The sequence below is a fragment of the Psilocybe cubensis genome, chromosome 1, assembly GCF_017499595.1.
Source record: "Psilocybe cubensis strain MGC-MH-2018 chromosome 1, whole genome shotgun sequence".
Lineage (NCBI taxonomy): Eukaryota > Fungi > Basidiomycota > Agaricomycetes > Agaricales > Agrocybaceae > Psilocybe > Psilocybe cubensis.
In genome coordinates this window covers 2,379,755-2,399,381 of record NC_062999.1, presented here as the reverse complement: position 1 = coordinate 2,399,381, position 19,627 = coordinate 2,379,755, and the positions used below count along the sequence as shown (strand labels likewise).

The window sequence follows — 19,627 nt, the reverse complement described above, 5'->3', positions numbered from 1 at the left end:
AGACCATGACGTCATGTACTTTGTAGAATAGTTAACGATGACTTTTTCGCGGCGAATGCCCTCTGCGCCATGGACTCCTTTGCACAGGCGATTGCAGACAGATTCAAGCAGTCCGCCATCCTCTCTGTCCCGCCCCCGCCCGACCCCGCCCGACCCAATGTCTTCCCCGCCATCGACCCCGCCTCTCTCGACGACTGGCTCACCGACCCCACCGCCCTCATCCTCGACATCCGTCCCCATGCTGCCTTCTCCGCCGCCCGCATCCCCCACGCCATCTCCCTCTCCGTGCCCTCCACCCTCCTAAAGCGCCCTCTCTTCTCCCTCCAACGTCTCTCAGCCATGCTTCCCTCCAGTGCTGCTCGCAACCGCTTCTCCGCATGGGCCGCCGCCTCCCGCATTCTCGTCTACGACGCTGACTCTTCCTCTGTCCCAGACTCCTCCAATATTGCCGGCCTCCTCCGCAAGTTCAAGGCAGATGGTTTCCAGCGCGACCTCGTCTGGCTCAAAGGCGGCTTCCATGCCCTCTGGCGCGACAGGCGCGATCTCATAGACACAAGTCCTCCCACCCCCGACAATGAGCATGACGACGATGACGATGAAAGCGCCTCCAGTGACCCCAAGTCATCTCTGCTCAAGACTCGCCACCTTCCCATGGCAGCCTTTTCCCTCTCCTCCACTACAGTTCACAGTTCGCCCCGTTTTAATACCTCCGCCGCAGGTGCCCCTTCGGCGCCCAAGTTCGTTCAGCCTTCGTCGGGCTTGCTTCCTGCTGCCATCTCCGCACCTACTAACTCCCATCCCGCTTTCAATCCCTTTTTCGACACCATTCGCCAGAACACTGAGCTTTCTCACGGTATCACAGATCGCATTCCTCTGCGCCTTCCAAAGCGGGTCCGGCGCCGTATACATGAACTCCCTTTTCCCTGGCTGCAGGATATTGCACGCAGAGCCGCTAATGCTCCCCATCATCACGGATCATACAGTGATTCCACCTCCTCTGAATCCGAAGACGACGAGGGTGCTACTCAGGCTGATATTGAAGAGGGCAAGGAGGCCCTTGCCATGCAATTTTTCAAGATCGAGCTCTCCGAGCAGCGCAGAATGATGGGTATCATGGAGCACCACTCTAGAGAAAGTGGACAAGTATCTCAAATGGCATCTTCATCCCATACTTCCAACCCTTTTCCGTACAGTATTACCGCTGGGGTCGAGAAAGGTGCAAAGAATAGGTGCGCTTGTGCTTTTTTTTATGCTTTTATTCCCACTAATTTTCGTTTAAAGGTATCGACATATCTGGCCTTTTGAACACGCCCGCGTCAGACTCCATCAAAAGAAGGAGACCGATGACGATTATATAAATGCGTCATACATACAACCTCTCGGAACCACCAAGCGATATATCGCCACTCAAGGTCCCCTGCCAGCTACATTCACTGACTTTTGGACGTGAGTGTATTACTATTTGCTCAATTCTATCAGACTCATGTCATGCCAGACTTTGCTGGGAGCAAAATGTTCACGTTATTGTAATGTTGACCCGCGAGGTCGAAGGTGCCATGGTCAAGTGTGGAGCTTATTGGTCAGATACTGTCTTTGGCCCTCTTCGTCTCCGATTGGTCTCCACAGAAGGCCTCCCGTCGGTGGACGAACGGCCGACGACCGCCGGCTTCTTTTCACAGCACTCTTCGCTGTCCGTGCAGCCTCCCTCTCGCGTAACATCCCAGAGACGCTTTCCCCACTCTGCTGGCTCTCAAAGGCGCTACCGCCACCACCACTACCACAATAAAAGTTCAGAGACGGTCAAGAGAATCTTTGAGCTGACGCACACAGGATATCCGGAAGCAAAACCCCGCCGTATTGTGCATCTTCAATATTTGGAATGGCCAGACATGAATGTACCTGAGGATCCAAGAGGCGTATTAGGATTGGTTAAGCAGGTCGAAGAAGCTGTCAGAGAAACGCAAATGGACGATCAGCCCAGCGAGCCCAAGAAACGGAGAAAAGGGTCTAATCAGGTGTCCCTGACTGACATTGACGAAAAGACGGGAGTAGCAATGCATACGCTGGGAGGTAACAATCCTGTATTATTGCATTGTAGCGCTGGAGTGGGAAGGACGGGCGGTTTTATTGCTGTGGACGCCATTTTAGACGCGATTAGGAGGGAGGTTCGTAATGCTCGCACGGGCGATGCTATGGACGTTGCACCCGATAGTCACAAGGCAACAACAATCAGTGAGAAGACGGCAACACTTGACTTGACTAATAGGCAAGGCAGCGGCGAACCGACCACAGAAGAAAGCAGAACGATTCACGTCCGAATGGCTACGCCCATGCAAGTTGATCACCCTGACCAGTTTGAAAACGAAGCTGCGGATGCTACTATGTCGAGTTCTGGCACGATGCAGTGGGCCGAGAATGTACGCGACGAAACAGGTATTGTTGGTTCTTCAAATGGACCAAGTCAAACGACCGAAGAATGCCGATTTCCCTCAAGCTCGAACTTGTCTTTTTCAACACCGGAATCTTCAAACCTAGCAGGGGCATCGGAGACGCCTCATAAACATGGTAGCTACTATTATAATCCGTCCTCTTCACTTGGGACTTCTGTGTCTGGGTCCTCATCATATTTCAAAGCACACCCTCAACACCAGTTCACTTCCGATTTACTTCAAGCCTCTTTCAACCACCAGAAACCTTCTGCCTCCGAGCAGCGCCATCGAACGATATCCGCTCCTCCCGTTCACTCGACCTCAGCAACTCTTGGGAGGTATCACAGAGATATTGTTCGGTCGCTGGTATCCTCCCCAAGTCCCCTGCACCTTAAAAAGGGGTCCAGTGATCTGCCCGACCTCTCGAACTCACGCGTGGAGACGGTTGTCAAACCATTTGCCCTTTCTCTCGATTTAATGAGCAGTCCATCTAAATCGCTATCATCTCTTCATCCCCCGATGTCAAGCGACGCTGAATCTCCACCTTCAAGATCTCAATCACCCTCCGCTGATGAGGCATCCTTTAAATTTAAATCGTCAAAGAAAGCATCTTCTCCTGTAAATGGTTCAACTTCTACTTGTAAAGTGACTCCTCCAGATGGACAACCGAAGACATTTGATTATAAAGAGCCCAGGCCGCTTCATGAAGATTATACCCCCCCGCCTTTGACAACATTTGACGATCCTATCTGGGAAGTCGTCCAGGATATGCGTGAACAACGAATGAGCCTATGTCAGAGTCTAAGGCAGTATGTCTTCGTACACGCGGCCATCATTGAAGGGTCCTTAATGGTCCTGGATGAAGAGAAAGAGGCCGCCGAGGGACTCATACCGCCGTCGAGAAAGACATCGAAACCTGCTACTCCTACAGCTACGTCTTCATCCGCAGATGTACCGCAAACGCCTAGATCGTCAACGTCTGCCTCCCGTTCTCCCAAGTCGTCGCCTTCGAGGCGACAGAATTCGCATCCATACTCGCATGAGCTGGCTTCGATAGCATCGTCTTCATCTATTTCGATTGGGAAGAGAGGGGCAAGCCCGACGGAGCTACCAAAGGAGAACAAGGAGGGGGATCTGATGCTATCGAAGAGACCAAGTGTGAAAAGAAAGCAAAGGAGTGGGGACGATTTGAACGTGGTGGATGATGCTAGGTATCACCCTGTGCCGGTGCGAGTGACATCGAGTGTGCTGCACATGGGAGGTGTGAGTGCGCCCTCGGCGAGGGCTATGCCTCCATGATGAAACTGATTTGCTCTTCTCTTCTGTTTGTCCTCTGTGTTGATCTTTGGTCTGACAAATTTAGCTCAGAGACATTTCTTTCTTTTTTACTATCGAACTTTGAACTCGCGACATACGTCCGGCACATTTTGACCACCTCACCCTTTTAATGCATAATGCACGACAGTGACTCCCAACACCTCTTATACCACCACAATATCTCATGTAGCACATTATCTTGGATCATTATCATTGCCATTACATCGAATGTACCTTGGGGACCATTTAATTTGTTTCTCCCTCGCTTTATTTCCTTCTGTTCTCCTTTTCTTTTCTGCAACACGCATCAAACATAAATCTATACTCCAGTGGTGGCATTACTATCTACTTTTTCGGAAAGTTCTGCATATAAACATGCACATATCAATATGTAGTCTTGTACACTTGTAACTTTGTTGTTGTAATTATTTTAAATGGCAATCCAGATACTCCGGATTTTGTGAACAATGTCCATGAAGCCAAATACATACATACGGGGTCATATGAGCTATGACGTTCATCTATTCAACGGATCACAGCTTCCCATCAGTTTCACCATGGGCTGAAGTCATTTCTCGCTAAACTTATCCTCAACCATTCGCATGCGGGGCGTGTGGGGCGAATGCTCTGTGAACCAGTATTCCTTCGCTTCTCTGTTGCGCTCCTCGTTTCGTGGTTTCGCGGTTCGAGGTTCGCGGTTGGACATTCCAAACAAATCTATTTCATAGCTTGTGAACGTTGCAAGTATCTCTGGCAACATGTTTTAATTGATGCTTGCACAGCTCTACAGATGATCTTCATGAAGGATTGATGGTGTAGTACTGGGTTTCAACTCTTGGGTGCCGGTGCACTGCCAGCTAATTCTGTGCCTCTTGTGACGTTGATTGTAATACGCGCATTTTGAGACAAGGCACCAGACCCCTGTGTCTGTGTTCTTTGAATCCTGTGTCTGTGCACAGAATGTTGATCCCTGACGTACTCTCTCTCCTCGAGGCTGACTCAACTGTTTGACGAATGACAGATGATAATTTAGCCACAGTAACGTCCCTGGACTACTCTATAAAACGCTACCCATAGTTCGATGGACCTCAGCACTTTGTTGTGTCTCCTTCAGCTTTGGCATTCACCATCATTGAAGAGTCGGTACTTGAGCATGCAAGCACCTTCAGCAGGGCGCATAAACATGGAATATAGGAGTCTTCCACCGGGTTGGGTAGCCCATTATGATCAGCAGTAAGTGCCTCGCCATGTTCGAATCTATCTTCATTTTTTGAAACGTGTCATCTTCGTTGTGTTAGACGAAATTTGCGGTCAGCGCTCATTCCGATACGTGACTTCGCGACACGCGTTGAAAAACATTCTAATTACTTAGGTACTATGTTAATCTCAACGCAACTCCTCCAGTTGCGTCATTCGTCCACCCCTATGATCAATATGGTCGCACATCGAATAATCAAATCTCTAGGCCACCAACAGATGCTGTTCCAAACGCCCCAATGTCAGGACACCAGGTACAAGACCACACGCGGTCTGTGCAAATAATTCCGCCTTTTGTCGCTGTTACAGAGGCACAAGGCGCTCAAGGCCCAACATTTGCTCAAAAGCTTTATGCGAGCTCTTTGCCGACATCACTAAGCTATCCCACGAACGCAACCTCGAGACCCTCAAGCTCTCTTGGCCGTTCACCCGAAGCTAACCTATATGCTACGCCACCTTCATCACCTATCGCAGGTTTTTTAGTTCCTTCACCAACGTCATCCTCTGTCGTACCAGCACATTCCTCATCTGAACCGTTACGAGCTTCTCCCAGTGTGCTCCATGGGTCTTCAAGAAAGCCTCGGGGCGCGCGTAGCCCTAACTTTCCAAGGACATCTTTTTCCGTTGTTGACCGCACTTCAGTAAGCGAAAGTGCGGACGAATTTGGGGTGCGCACAATTTCACAAAACCGCCAGACTCTCGATTCAACTCGTCAATTAAATAACAGACCATATTCCACTGAATTAGATACACACCAACATCGCTCAGTAACCGTACCAACATTCGTGTACAGCACGACATCCACGGCTCAGAATCCAACCCGAAATGCACAATCCAAAAAAGTGACAGATCATAAAATAACTATATGCTCTCCCAATCCTCTTCAAGTCTCTACAAAAATAACCACACCTGCATTCCAAGTATTTACCGGTACTCAGTCAATTCAATCCTCATCTTCCGAAATATCCCATGTTCCATCAGTCGCTCCTTCCACAAAACCAGTCCTTGCGCCCATCATCATACCCAATTCATCATCTTTAGCTTCTCGGCCTCATAATGATGGTACAATCATACCAACGGGCGCTGATCTTCCCTTCCGAAATCAACAAGTGGCTTACTTACCCTCAACACAGAACTCCATGTTTTGGACGTCCAATCACTCACAGTCTGTGGCACGGAGTAGCACTCCACCTGGACAACCTGGGAGTCGCATCGTACAGAACGGTAAAAATCCCAATGCCAATCACAAACTTTTAAAAAAAGTGGGCATGGCTGTCGGTAAATCCGTTGGAAAGGCGACTCTTCGACTTGGCACGAAGGTGGCCCTCGAAAACATGGATAGCTCTGCGAATATCGACAATAGCCTGATGGATGCAATAAATACTGACATACCAGAGGTGGCATTCACTGCAGCTTCGCATGCCATAGCTTCAGCAGATAATCTTGCTATTGACTCTTCATTCGACACCGGTGTTTGTCCCCCATCATCTTCGACACAATTTTCACCCGAATACACTGCCATTTTGCAACAGATGGAATCGATGGGATTGAATCAACCAGTTGCACCTCGACAAAGTTCACTTGATTCCTCGGAAGTAACGAATATTCTTGCCACTATGCACGCAATGCAGGTTAGGCATAATTGACATAAACCTCTCGCTCAAAATGCGTTGGGAAATGTCCGTGCTCCTTATGGTCACCACAACCCTGGTCTCGCAAATTCATCACCGCAATCCCACTGGCAATAATCTCTAGTCAACAATGTGATCGGAGGAGCTTCAAACGCTATGAATCGCTAAAATTGATTTTGCGGCAACTACGGAAAATGCGAGCAGTTTCAAGCAGTTTTCCAGATTTGAACAAGTACTTCATAAGAACGCTTAAATATATACGGATTTGTCAGCTCTTCTTTGCTGTCGTGTTGGCATCACTGATAAGTGCTGAAGAAGCATTCCGGCGCCCGAGTACAATCTCAAAGTTCCCTTCTGTCAAGAGCTTTTTGGTGGTTGTTGATCACGTAGTTTATCAGGAATTACCTGACGCAGGAGTTACATCCTGTGAGGCTCGGTCTCGATGCTGCTATTTTGCTGAGAACTCCGTTTCGTATGCGGACTGCACTTGTGCCAATGTGGAATGAACGTTTTCCTCTTCTCAAGCTTCTTTTAGCTCCTGACGTGACCTTTCATATCAAAACACTTTACTTTTGGGTCATCGTCCCTCTTAAATAAAAGCAAAGATGTTAAGGCCTGGCGTCCTATCCGACCCTTTCGCCCCAAACCTGTGATTAGCAGAAGATGCAGCATTCGCTTCATAATCCTGATACCAGGACCCTTCCTGAAGGGTGGGCGGACCATTTCGATTCTCAGTGAGTCATAGTATCCTCTAAACTCACGTAGTGTCCTATGATTGACGCTATTTTGCCAGGCGGCAAATATGGTCGGTTTAAATAATTTGTCATAATTTATCACCATCTACTGTCATTCTAACCGACATCTAGGTACTATGTTGACCTGTATGCGGAGAAACCTCGAGTATCGTTTGCACATCCTTGCGATTTGGATAACCAACAGCCATCGAGTGCCCCTGCGCGGGTCAAAGAGGGTGTAAGGTCTACCCGTTGCCTTCAGAAGCCTATTGGTCCTCGGAAAAATTCGTCTGCTTCAATCAATACTATTATTCGGGAAACACAACGAAATAGACGCGCTACTGTCGCTCAGCAATTATACGCTAGCAGTGGAGTAATACCATCCACAGGAGCCAGCAGCCCTTTGGGATTCAGGTCTTCATCTGCATCTCTCCGACGACCGTCGGTCTCCAACTGTCCCGCCCCCGAAGAGGCCGCCTGTCTCTCTTCCAAATGTTCAATTGTTTCAGCTACGTCATCCTCACCTTTACCTGTGTCCCCTCATATAGACAACCACCACCCACGGAACTTTTTTGATTGCACACGTTTAGCTCCTGGGACGCGGCGGATGACCGTAAATGGGGCACGTCCTTCTCTCATGCAAACATCCATACCCGTGAAATCTGATGCTGGTGCCCATTCATATACATCTACCCAGTCATTCTACCATCCATCTGTCTCAACTTCTGTAAAGAACTCTCCGTCACCGGTGCTCATTTCTACTCAGGAATGTCCAGATACTCCAGCTCAAACAGTGCAGTCCAACAAGTCATATTCCCAGAGACCATTGATCACTATTTTGTCTAATAATGCGCCAGATCAATCATCGACATCCTCAAGATTCTACGCCGGGAAAACTGCGGAATCGACGACCTATAAAGTATCGACCGAAGACCATGTGCTCGTTGTTCCAAACCAAGTATCAACCCAAACATCTTCTACTACCACATTGAACATGTCGACGCTGGAGAGCGCCTCTCCAGGAGCATCAGGCGGCTCCAAAAAGCCTCGAAGTCTACCTCCAATAAATACCACAACACCAATCTTGCAGCCAAAGCCCATACGTTCACTGCGAGGTATTAGTCTGAATCTGCAAGTTCAGGTAGCTGGCATTACAGAGACTCCTAACACAGAAGTTGAACCCAGCAAAAACAAAGCAAAAAGTCAATTGTCGAACCTTTCTCTCAGAAGCAACAGCAAGTGGAAAGGAAAACAAAAGCAGGTCGATCCGCCGGAGGATATGAGTGGGGCACCTTCGGTAGTCGGCACATTTGCGTCGAGCATTGACAATTCGTACATCTTGATGGATTCCCTAGACCAGACTTGACCAGACCTATGTAGGCATTGGTTATTTAATATTGATATTTATTTCGGATTGTAATTGGATGATGTCCTTGTTGCCGAATGGAAGTTGAACAATCCCGGAGGATTGATTACAATGATGCAATAGTGGGTTCTATTAACGGTGATACAGCAGAGGGTACTTCTAGATCGGAGAGGGGGATGGTCCATGCAGTAGTGATACAAAATGTGATGATAAAAAATAGCCAGAAAGCAGGATAAATGAATAGAGAATGCTTCTCGTCTCACGAAAGACGTTGGAAGATCGCCTTGTCTGTATAGCATTGTCATGAGGCGACATTAAAGGACTCCCCGCATCCGCATGCGTCCTTGATGTTAGGATTTTTAAAGACAAACTTGGAACTAAGGACAACACGATATCTCAACATCATGGCAGGAGCAACTACCAAGAAAAGTGCGCACCTTAGTGAGTCCTCCTTCCAATCCATCTCACTCCCAATTATTGAGAAGAGAGCCTTTGAGTCGATGAGAACCTGAATGCCGTCCTGCGACACTACTTCGTCGAATTTACCCGGCTTTTCGACATATTCCAGATGATACGACAGCCCCGCACATCCCTTGTTCCGGACACCTATTCTAATGAGTTGCGGTGTTGGGCTGTTAAGAAGGTTGCGAAGGCGTAGGACAGCGTCTTTGGTCTGCAAAGTTGGAGCGTCAGATGGTAAGGGATGCGGAAGCGGATTTAAGAAAGGGGCGTACAATGGTCAGTGCTGCCTTGGTTGAGCGGATCTTGGGTCTCGGTTTCTCCGCTTTGGGAACCGGAGGCGGAGGAGCTGCTGTCTGGGGAGCTGCTGCGTCTGGAGAGAGGGAGCGCTCTGCTGGTATGGGCACTGGAGGCGAGTCGGGCAGTGCCGGTGGGGAGCGGTGAGTGGGGCCTGGACGCAGGGCGGACATCATTGCTCGTCGGGTAATAATTGTAGACGAGACATGGAGGGGAATGGGTATTGAACAGCGAGCTCGAGCAAGAGAGAGAGCCATTGAAACGATATCCAAGACGAGAGCTAGTAGAGACGAAGAAACAAATTGGCTTTGGTCATATTCCGTTTGTTGTACTCTATGTACTAATCCGATCATCCAATCACATGCTCCCCATTATCCTTGTACTAACTACTATTATCTCATCTTATGTCTCCTGCACATAGTTTCCTGCACAAACCAGTCAATCAGCTGCCATGTCGTATCTGCCATCCAGAAGACATACCGGGGAACACTCCTTGCACTCCGTTTAGCCGTCCAGTCCACCAGTCTTCAGCGCTCTCTGCCTTTTCCACCAGTTCAATTCTGTCACCCGCATTGAACGACAGATCGCCGTCCGCCTGTTAACAAGTTAGAATCTCCCAAGCAATCTACAATTATCCATCCATCGTACCTGGGCCGTAAAATCGTACAGTGCGACCACGTATTTTACTTCGGGCGCTGCCTTGGGCTTGGGCTTCAATGGTGGCGGAGGTGGCGGTGCCCTTTTCGTCGCAGCAGCACTAGCTCCTGCGCTTGAAGAGGGGGTATATGGCGGGGGTGCCGCAGCTTGGAACGAACTGGGAGGTGGTGGTGCGGCCTTTGTGTACGAGGATGCCCCAGATACAGACCGTGTGGGAGGTGCACCTGCTCTCAGACTAGAGGATGGAGAGGCAGTCGTCGATGTCGTCGCAGACCGGCCAAGGCTTGTCTGGCTGTTCTGCGCTCGAGATTGTTGTACAAGTCTTGCTGCACGACCACTGTTAGTTGTATGAATTATAATACTCAGATGAACACTTGCAAACTGAGACGATGCGCTTGATGATACCAAGGTTCTCGATGACACTCCATGCATCTGTGCGTTTTTCTTCGTACTCTTGAGCGATTTGGGCACCAGGTACATTTGATACATCGTATTTGCTCTCATCCGCAAAACTGTGCATTTTTTCCAAAAGCAAATAATAGATGTTGAGTCTGTAAATGGCGAATATTTGCAAAAAGATTCAGAACTTTGTATTCTAGACATGATAATGATGACAACACCCACTGCATATAAAAGAAAGAGTTGAATAGTGGATCAATAAATTGGGTCGCAAGCATCATGAAACGAGGGAAATCCTGCTTTAATGCATTGTTGATATACTCATATTCATTGGTGGCAACTTCAAAGTCTTGTTCCAACTATAATCATGGTCAGTAAAGTATATTTGATCATGCATAATTGACAAACCTTGAACAAGTTCTTCTCGTCGCTCAATGACTTATCCTTTTTGTCCCTCAGTTTCGTCAAGGAATTATTGAAGCGATCATAGTCAGTCAACTACGCAAGGAATATCTATCAGTATTCGATGACCAGTAACAAGATATATCGAGGCCAGACATACCTTGTGATCTCGTTTTGTGATGGTTTTACGAATAAGCTTCATCACTGACTGGAGCTCCTTCGCAGGGCCAGAGATCCTAGTCTCTATCAACTCCAACTCGGGACCGATAAGTTCTCGCAATTCCTGCATAGCGGTCTCGTATTTGGTAACATTACGAATGGTATGTGCAGCCTCTGGATGTTTTCCGATGAGATCGTATTCCCCAGCAATAGGTTGAAAGATAACAGTGAAATGAGTTGCAAAGCCGGCCCCGGCTGTGAAGAGATCTGGACACCAAAGCGAATACAGAGAAGTGCATTTGAGGCGGAAATAATAACAGAGGAGATAAATGAAGACACAAAGGAAGCATCCGTCAATTACACTTTGCAATGTAGAGTGAATAATGGATCTTACTTGTGACAGCCTCTGTAAATGCTTTGGTATCCTTGATAATTTTCTCAGCAGCTTGCTCGAGAGAAGCGAAATGGCGCTGGTAATCGTCGAACTCGGGATCAACAGACCCTGAAGATATGGATAGGATAGGTCAATATGGGCCTCAAATTCCCCTGTGCACGCGGACATCCTCACTCTTTGCCATGCCAATCTTGCTGGTAACAGCGAACGGCGTTCTGTTTAAGCCAGATCAATTTACATGGTATGGCAAGAAGAAAAGAGATAGTAATACCGCGACAGCGCCTTTCCGATTCCCTTCATTTTGGCGTCACTGGTGAGGAAGTATACTCGGAGAGGAGATAGAAGAGGTAACGCGCTTGTCTATCTCGGCGCAGCCCTGGAATTTCCCACGCTTCACAGCACAGCCGTAAAATGGGTAAGGGCTTGGCTTTTTCCTCCCCTTCTTCGTGCTCGATAATAAATTCATGACCGCGCCCACATACAGCTCGTTAATATCCTTATGAATTGCATGTAATGTTTTGGATCTTGATACATAATACGCGAAAACCTTGCAAAAACTAGTCGATGTCCGCTATGACGTCACGTGCATTATGATTAGATTATTGCTCGACTCAGGATTCGGCACCGACTTTTTGCTCTCTATTATTCATTCATTAGATTCTATTTGAATCTGAATCTCATCTTTTAACCCATCTTGACACTCTTGCAAACTAGGTACTTTGAACATTCTCTATCATGCCTCAACTCCGTCAGCCGTCTAATCAGATCAAGTTCATATCTTTTACTTATCACACTTTGACATACTGACTTCTGTTGTCCATAGATTGACGAATATCTCAATAGTACGCCTAAAGAAAGGAGGGAAAAGATTTGAAGCATGTCCCATCTACCTAACACATGTCCGTTACGGACCTAATCTCTCTAACGGATAGATCGCGTGTTACAAGAACAAAGTGCAGGAATACAGAAACGGAGTGTAAATCTCTCCCTTTTGCTTCGAAGCAAAATGTGATGTGCTCATGGATTAACAGCGAAACCAATCTAGATGACGTTTTACAAGTCAACAATGTTTTTGTGAACGTCTCAAAGGGAGAAGTTGCCAAGAGTGGAGATCTACAGAAAGCTTTCGGCAAGGTTGATGTTTCTGAAGTCGTTCAAGAGGTAATATTATCTTTTCATCACAACACCAATCTATTAAATGAATGCACCTCTACAGATTCTGAAAAAAGGCGAACTTCAAGTCGGCGAAAAGGAACGAGATCACGATTTGGAAACCCTACGAAAAGAGATCGCTACGCTCGTGGCAGAGAAATGTGTAGATCCGGCCACCCAACGACCGTACCCAGTTGGAATGATCGAAAAGGCGATGGCAGAGGCGGGATATAGCATCAAGCAAAATAAGAACGCCAAGAGTCAGGTATCTGAATGCATCAAGCTATTGCAAAGTGATTCAAATCTTCCCATTCAACGAGCACGCATGAGGATCAAAGTCGCAATGCCAACCACCGACGCTGACAAGCTCCGCCAAAAAATACTCGAAGCCGCTGAAAAGGTGGAACATGATGAAACAGGACAGTTGGATTGGGAAGTAGTGCGTTTAGAGACTTCTTTCCATTGCATCATTTATTGAAATTCTTCTACAGACGATGCTGATCGATCCAGGCCAATTCCGTGTCATCAATGAACTACTTCAGAAGGAATGTAAAGGCAGAGGTCGCCTTGAGACCTTGTCGTTCGCTGCCACCGCCAATACCCCTGCCACAAGTTCAGATTGATCACAAAAAATCTACCCGCTTCCTACATAACTTAATTAGGGACTGGCCATAATGTCGCAATTTGTTTGTTAAATACGAGTTACAGGTTGACATCGCTGAGAATCAGAGGTCTCATTTTCCGTCCCCAATTCTCTTCCCATGTACTCCAGTGCCAGCTATCAGCATCATGGTCTAGCTTGGAATGAGGTTTGGGGATGTGGGGATTTGTCGGGGTTGACGGCGACCCAGATAAATTTGCTAGGGATGATGCCAAAAGCGCCAGTTGAGGAGCGTTGGGAAACGAAGTAAACAGACGCTTGAAAATAATACGTTGGTCAGAACGCCGACTCTGACAAATTGTGAATAATTTACCTCAAATTGGGACGCTAGTTCCAAAGAAGTTTTGAAAATGAGACCATTTTTGCCATTTTTGACAAGTTCGTTCAAGCTGTAATTGTAACTGGTCAACATCTTTAGGAAGAGGTGCAGAGGCTAATCAGATACATACCATGCAAAATCGAGTGCACACACTGGGAGCCCACATCCAAACATATCAACGACTTTCATAGGCAAATCAAGCGCCGAAGAACTGGAATGCAGACAAACGCCCAGGTCAGCGGCTCCTGGTAATCAATGAGAATCGTCGAATCATCCCCACATGTTGTATTAGAGACAAACCTAACAAGATCGGGTAGTCTTTTGCCTCGAGCCATATACTTATGCATCGTACCCACTTCCATGATTTCTGCAACACTCCCACCTCCTTCATATATTTATCCCTCAGAGGTCCTTTTCCTGTCAAGATCACTAAGAGCTTTGGTAGCTGTAATTTTGGCTTGGTCGTTTTGGCTTTAAAAATTTCTTCTGCGCGAGCGTTGTAAATTTTCAGAGCGTCTAGCAATATACCGAAGTCTTCGTCAGGAGTCCATGAGGTACTTGATACGACAATGGCGGGTCTGTCTGGCCTCAGTTTAGGCATTTCTACATTTGTGTATGTTGTGACAGTCTGAGTGATAGGAAACCCTGTTGGAGAAGTAAGCCGAGTACTTGTTTGGGTCATATACGTCGAATAGGGAGGAGAAGCGTCAGGCAGAAAATTTTGTAAATCATTGTTCAAAGACAAAGCTGGGTGGAGTTTTTGGAACAACTGCAAATTTCAAATAGATATATGTTGTCAAGGATGAGAGGGGCCAAATACCTCGTGGGTTTCCTGAACAGAAGAGCGATGGAAGCTTTGTGGTGGGCGGTCGTACAATACAATTTTGTGTCCTCTTGGTAGAGTTAGGCGCGGTGAGTCTACCGAATTACCCTAACGGCTTACTGCAAATCCCACTCTTCGACCAAATGATCTCGCATGGCACGAGTAACAAATAAATGTGCATACGCAGAATATCCGAAGGTTGCTTCAAACCTGGAACAGCGTTCACCATCGCAGTTCGGCTCTCCGACTAGATGTCACGTACCATTTGGCAATTTTGACAAGTTTATGGGTGCTTCCGAGACGCATCGCAAGGATGGTGTAACCGAGGTTATGCCAGTCGATGATAATTTTGCTACCGCGCATTCTTCCGACTAACTGAACAAGTGCCAGCGTGGGTATACTGGGGGGGTTCTAGGAGATAGTAAGTATTCAGTCGAACAATTGGTAACACACGTACTTGTACGACGATAAATTCGGGGGGTATCTCAATCCATACCAAAAGGCAGAGGAGTATGTTAATAACTTGATGCATAACTTTAAGTGGGGCCAATAGGAGGAATGGTAGCCTGTGCAGTATTTTGGGCAGTTCGGGAATGTGTCGGATTCGGACTTTTGGCAAGCGTTCTAGAGATGGAATTGGCTTGGATCCTGAAGATGTTGAGGATAAGAAAGTGACAGAAAGTTAGTAAGCCTACCGCCATATCCAATAATGTCAGTTGTGAAGTCATTCTCTGCAAAGCTTTGGGCGTGGTACATCATCCTGGGACTGCGCCCTATGTCACCTAGGACTAGAATGGCCGCTGAGCGCATGGAGTGATGACTGCGTGGTCTGAAGACATTCCAAGTGAGCCATACTAAGAAAGTAAAGGCAGCTATCAGCACGCAATGGGCGGTTAGCTTGAGCAATGTATGAAAATCAAGCATTTCTTGCCACCAATTTCATGGTTTTGTGAGATGATGATATGAGACGGAAGCAATTGAATGGTGATTGGCTGTGATTGGTCACGCCGGAGCGGGTGTTTACTTGCTGGCCAATAGGCTTTCATCTATCTCCACTATTAACCACCATGTCGTCCCTCTCTCCCTTTCGCCTCTTAACTAAACAAGCTGTTAAGCCTTCAAGTACTAGGATACATGCATATCACGCCTCTCGTTTATTTTCATGCTCGGTACTACAGCAACGGTCGATGACTCTGGGCACCTCATCAGTCCCTGGCTCAACGCTTAGAAAGCACTATCTACCGGTCACTCCGCACACCAGCTCAAGTGGGTTAGTTCTTGTATGCGATCCATATAGCTTGCTGACATTACTTCAGAAAGAACCATGTTCATCCAAACTGAAACGACGCCGAACGATGACTCTCTGAAATTCATCCCGGGGGTTCCGGTCATGGGTGAAGAAGGCACCGCAGAATTTCTCAATGCAAAGTCTGCTTTTGCGTCACCGCTGGCCCTGAACCTCATGGGAATTCAGGGCGTGACTACTGTGTTCTACGGTCCCGATTTCATTACTGTATCAAAAGATTCTGAAAGTCACTGGCGGGTGCTAAAGCCGGAGATCTTCTCTCTTTTGATGGAATATTTCTCTTCTGGGAAACCTCTTTTCACAAGTCAGGAGGACAGAGAGAGAGCCGGACCGCAAGATACTCGCATTTTGGACACAGATTCTGAGACTGTGGCCATGATCAAAGAATTGCTGGAGACTAGAGTCCGACCGGCTATTATGGAAGACGGAGGAGATATCGAATACCGTGGGTTCGATGAAGACGGGACCGGACTGGTAAAGGTGAAACTCAAGGGAAGCTGCAGAGGCTGCGACTCTAGCACAGTCACTCTAAAAAGCGGTATTGAACGAATGCTTATGCACTACATCCCGGAGGTGAAGGGCGTGGAACAGGTAAGTTATATAGTCATGCTAACTTCTGGGACGAAAAGCTAACTAGGAATAAACTTGGAGGTTCTGGACCCAGAAGAAGAGATTGCACTTAGTGAATTCTCAAAACTGGAGAAGAAACTAGAGTCTCAGCAAAAAGAGGCCAAACACGCCAGGTAAATACCCCCTCCGCATTGAGACAGCTTCGTTCTTACTTGTTGTAGTATGGCACAATATATGTCGGCGTAGATAGAGAATAAGGTGTACTCTAGTGATAGAATATTAATGACAATGCCGTATTGAGGGATTTAGAAATAGGAATGGCCAAACCCACGCTGCCAGTGTCCGTCATGAGCTTGGTCACATGGGCGTATGTATATCTCTTAAGTACTCACCGGACCCTGGTCCGACATCATTTACCAACGGCACTTGTTCTTCTTCAACTTGCACCTCCATGGTACTGTCCCATCCACATCCCCCGTAGTATATCTGCTGAATTCTCTCCTCAGGTCTACGTCAATAGCAAGAAGTTCGCTTGGTGCGCGCCATCTCTCTTCTATTGTTCCGTCCCATGTCTGATATGTTGCATAGCGAATCTTGCATCAAAGGCCACAGATCATCTTCTTGTCACCATACAGATCGCCCACTTTTTGAAATCAAGAAGAAAGGACGCCCCGTATCCCAGTGCACCAAGTGTCGTGAACTACGCCAGTCGAAGAAATTCCACTCAAAATGCAACTGTAATCCTCTGAAAAACGATGCTCCAGCCGTCCAGCCCTTGTCTTCCACCTCTATCTCCAAGAGTATGCATCCACCCACAATGATCGGACTCATTTGACCCATTTCTATCTAGCGAGGCGCTTCATACCCATTGTTCCTGCTTTACCCAACGGGCTAAGAGATGTTTTAGAAAACTCTCAAACATCGTCATCAATCCCCCCTGATTCCAGGCAGAGAGGTATACCAAATATGTTCAGATTACTCCGTTTATTTTTTTCTGAATCCCTTGTGACCTCCAGTGGACTCATTATTGAACCCCTGCAACTGCAAGAGCGTCTGGAACTGCCAATGCAGAAATTCTACGGCGTCCGGATCATCAGGTCCAAGCTCAACCGATGCCCTGGCCACACTTGCCCGTGCTGCTGCTCTGCGCTGCTGTACTCCAATACCAGAAGAAACTGCCCATGTCCGAAAAGATATCGACTCGAGGGAGAAAACGCGCCGCTCCCGTCCTTCTTCTCCCAGCCATTCATCAAACAAACGCCACAAAGATGACAAAACATATACCCAATCCTCAGGTCCAGATCTTGCTCCGATTTACAACTATTCCCCTTCTCTGTCTGCTCCATTATCTCGTAGCTCAGCAATGCCAGAGTTTCCGACCATGCCTCCCATGAGCGAAATACATTCCCTCGCAGGAACAGGTTGCACCTGTGGTGTCAGATGCTCTTGCCCCGGTTGTGTGGAACATCGAGGACCTCTACACGCCAATCACAACAGGAAAGACTGTCGTGACGGATGCGGTACTTGCGTTGATCCCAGCATGGGCGCAAACTTACCAAGCACAAGTCAATCGCCTAATGTTCCTGGAGGTTCTATTTTAAATCGCTTTTTTGCCATAGCGGCAGCCCTTCCCCCTCCGCCAGTTAACCGCAAAATGTGGTCACACAGTATAGATCCCATGGACACCACTGTTTACCCAGACTCCTCAAGAATGCCACGAACGCAACCCTTTGGTTTCGGCGTGGTCAACCTTCCAAAGTTGGAATGTTGTGGGGGTCAGTGCAATTGCCCGGACGGCCGATGCTCTTGCAGAACATCTTGCGCGGGATGCTGCGCTGATTCGCGAGAAGATGCGCCGCCGACACATATCGCCATGCCCGTCGCAACGCATGAAAACGCCACGCCTTCCCAACGGGTTATAAGAAGTTGCTGTGCGGGAAAAGTTTAGGATACAACTGTTTGATGTGTCTCTCTGCCTGACTAACGCTTCCGCTTTCCTTGTGTCATATAATACGGGTTTTTCTTTATGTACATTATTTTACAGCCTTGTGCTTCGACATTGTGGTAAAAAATGCTTAACTATGTATAGTTGTGAATGATGGTCGTTCAGCGGCTTCCAGCGGCCCTGTCTGGTGTCCTTCGAAATGATGTAAAGCGACTCTCGGATTACCTATATTGTGAACCGGTATTACACGCTGGATCAAAGTGTGACTTGTTTGAGCAAATGGTATAAACTGCAATGGCCAATTGCACTTACGTATCATCTGCACCAAAGGACCAAAGATAATGAGAACAAATGGGATAAGTGAAAGCACCACACGAGATCTACTCACCATCGTAGTGAAAAACAGTCTAGCACGATCATGAGATGACTTATGGTCAGAAGGGGTTCACAGATTAGATAGCATACCTTCTTTGGATTCTCAGGTGCATTTTTAACATAACGGTCATTATCAACAGGTCTGAGAAACGACCGTTAACATTGGTTTATATTGAAACATACGGTGGCCAGATCATACCGTTCTTTTTTCTGCGCATGTTAACAAGTTATTCATATAATCCATATGCATTTACAGGATGTCATGTTTTAAGTACTCACCTTGCACGACGCCAGCATACTCTGAAGCGTTACGCAGACCGCAATGACGCTGAGAACGGGCGACCATTCATTACCAAGGATGGATGCACAAATCTAAAAAAATGTGTTTAAGTATGAGATCCTGAAATCTGTTATCCTGGAAAGTTTACATGGCCATTAGAATAGACGTGCTGCAAAGAAAGAGGATTATTAGAAATCTGCAAACAGGTGCCTTCAGATAACACATCTCACTGGATGAATAGGTGACTCTTTGCCTTCTCCCACAACAAACTGAACAGCCGGTGATGATATTGGATACTGGGGATCAAATCTAAACTGGAGGGTATAGACTTCTCCCTATAGAACAACAAACATAGAGAGTGGTCTCGATCAATCAATAGGGAACGAGGCGAACAACCACAAATCAAGGGCACACCTCGTACAAAGATTCACCCATGACTTGTATAGTAAATATCCATTTGGTAAAATCATTAGCCTCCACTAGAGTGATTCCTGGATTATGGTGCGATGAGATAGATCCCTCAAAGGAGTGGCAAACTCAGTCACGGTAGCGCTCACCGACTGGGCATCCTTCAGACTGAATTTCCCTTAGCTCTTTCGCTAGTCTTCGTGAAGAAATAGACGCCATGAGGAAAACTCGAGATAAATCAAGAAGAAAAAATAAAAGAGTTCTGACAAAACCGACTAAGGGCCGTC

General features: G+C 47.2%; 10 protein-coding genes across 10 annotated transcripts; 6 read left to right on the top strand and 4 right to left on the bottom strand.

Moving 5' to 3' along the window:
• Positions 1-69: 69 nt before the first annotated feature.
• On the top strand, positions 70-3,728 carry JR316_0000780 (Receptor-type tyrosine-protein phosphatase V; the record flags this gene model as incomplete). Its single annotated transcript, XM_047886594.1, has 3 exons — positions 70-1,229; positions 1,282-1,446; positions 1,496-3,728. The coding sequence occupies 3 exons, from the start codon at positions 70-72 to the stop codon at positions 3,726-3,728; spliced, it is 3,558 nt and encodes a 1,185-aa protein (XP_047754340.1).
• Positions 3,729-4,899: 1,171 nt separating this feature from the next.
• On the top strand, positions 4,900-6,649 carry JR316_0000779 (uncharacterized protein; the record flags this gene model as incomplete). Its single annotated transcript, XM_047886593.1, has 2 exons — positions 4,900-4,979; positions 5,119-6,649. The coding sequence occupies 2 exons, from the start codon at positions 4,900-4,902 to the stop codon at positions 6,647-6,649; spliced, it is 1,611 nt and encodes a 536-aa protein (XP_047754339.1).
• Positions 6,650-7,297: 648 nt separating this feature from the next.
• On the top strand, positions 7,298-8,734 carry JR316_0000778 (uncharacterized protein; the record flags this gene model as incomplete). Its single annotated transcript, XM_047886592.1, has 2 exons — positions 7,298-7,368; positions 7,501-8,734. 2 exons carry the CDS (start codon positions 7,298-7,300, stop codon positions 8,732-8,734), a joined length of 1,305 nt encoding a protein of 434 aa, XP_047754338.1.
• A 301-nt stretch (positions 8,735-9,035) lies between these two features.
• JR316_0000777 (Iron-sulfur assembly protein 1) lies at positions 9,036-9,663 on the bottom strand (the record flags this gene model as incomplete). Its single annotated transcript, XM_047886591.1, has 3 exons — positions 9,036-9,111; positions 9,172-9,407; positions 9,469-9,663. The coding sequence occupies 3 exons, from the start codon at positions 9,661-9,663 to the stop codon at positions 9,036-9,038; spliced, it is 507 nt and encodes a 168-aa protein (XP_047754337.1).
• Positions 9,664-9,892: 229 nt separating this feature from the next.
• JR316_0000776 (Protein hob1) lies at positions 9,893-11,801 on the bottom strand (the record flags this gene model as incomplete). Its single annotated transcript, XM_047886590.1, has 10 exons — positions 9,893-9,915; positions 9,971-10,085; positions 10,139-10,473; positions 10,526-10,698; positions 10,772-10,905; positions 10,955-11,044; positions 11,109-11,374; positions 11,502-11,609; positions 11,676-11,716; positions 11,773-11,801. The coding sequence occupies 10 exons, from the start codon at positions 11,799-11,801 to the stop codon at positions 9,893-9,895; spliced, it is 1,314 nt and encodes a 437-aa protein (XP_047754336.1).
• A 435-nt stretch (positions 11,802-12,236) lies between these two features.
• Positions 12,237-13,276, top strand: JR316_0000775 (Ribosome maturation protein SBDS; the record flags this gene model as incomplete). Its single annotated transcript, XM_047886589.1, has 6 exons — positions 12,237-12,271; positions 12,325-12,376; positions 12,434-12,477; positions 12,533-12,662; positions 12,718-13,092; positions 13,145-13,276. 6 exons carry the CDS (start codon positions 12,237-12,239, stop codon positions 13,274-13,276), a joined length of 768 nt encoding a protein of 255 aa, XP_047754335.1.
• A 79-nt stretch (positions 13,277-13,355) lies between these two features.
• On the bottom strand, positions 13,356-15,266 carry JR316_0000774 (UDP-glycosyltransferase TURAN; the record flags this gene model as incomplete). The annotated part of the gene is made up of 9 exons (XM_047886588.1): positions 13,356-13,571; positions 13,628-13,703; positions 13,764-13,878; positions 13,934-14,402; positions 14,454-14,526; positions 14,577-14,666; positions 14,719-14,867; positions 14,914-15,104; positions 15,152-15,266. The coding sequence occupies 9 exons, from the start codon at positions 15,264-15,266 to the stop codon at positions 13,356-13,358; spliced, it is 1,494 nt and encodes a 497-aa protein (XP_047754334.1).
• A 514-nt stretch (positions 15,267-15,780) lies between these two features.
• On the top strand, positions 15,781-16,509 carry JR316_0000773 (NifU-like protein 4, mitochondrial; the record flags this gene model as incomplete). Its single annotated transcript, XM_047886587.1, has 2 exons — positions 15,781-16,353; positions 16,414-16,509. 2 exons carry the CDS (start codon positions 15,781-15,783, stop codon positions 16,507-16,509), a joined length of 669 nt encoding a protein of 222 aa, XP_047754333.1.
• Positions 16,510-17,444: 935 nt separating this feature from the next.
• JR316_0000772 (uncharacterized protein) lies at positions 17,445-18,254 on the top strand (the record flags this gene model as incomplete). The annotated part of the gene is made up of 3 exons (XM_047886586.1): positions 17,445-17,627; positions 17,748-17,921; positions 18,033-18,254. 3 exons carry the CDS (start codon positions 17,445-17,447, stop codon positions 18,252-18,254), a joined length of 579 nt encoding a protein of 192 aa, XP_047754332.1.
• Positions 18,255-18,585: 331 nt separating this feature from the next.
• Positions 18,586-19,367, bottom strand: JR316_0000771 (Ubiquitin-conjugating enzyme E2 W; the record flags this gene model as incomplete). Its single annotated transcript, XM_047886585.1, has 8 exons — positions 18,586-18,596; positions 18,666-18,684; positions 18,743-18,794; positions 18,852-18,862; positions 18,932-19,024; positions 19,081-19,101; positions 19,163-19,267; positions 19,347-19,367. The coding sequence occupies 8 exons, from the start codon at positions 19,365-19,367 to the stop codon at positions 18,586-18,588; spliced, it is 333 nt and encodes a 110-aa protein (XP_047754331.1).
• Positions 19,368-19,627: the final 260 nt, after the last annotated feature.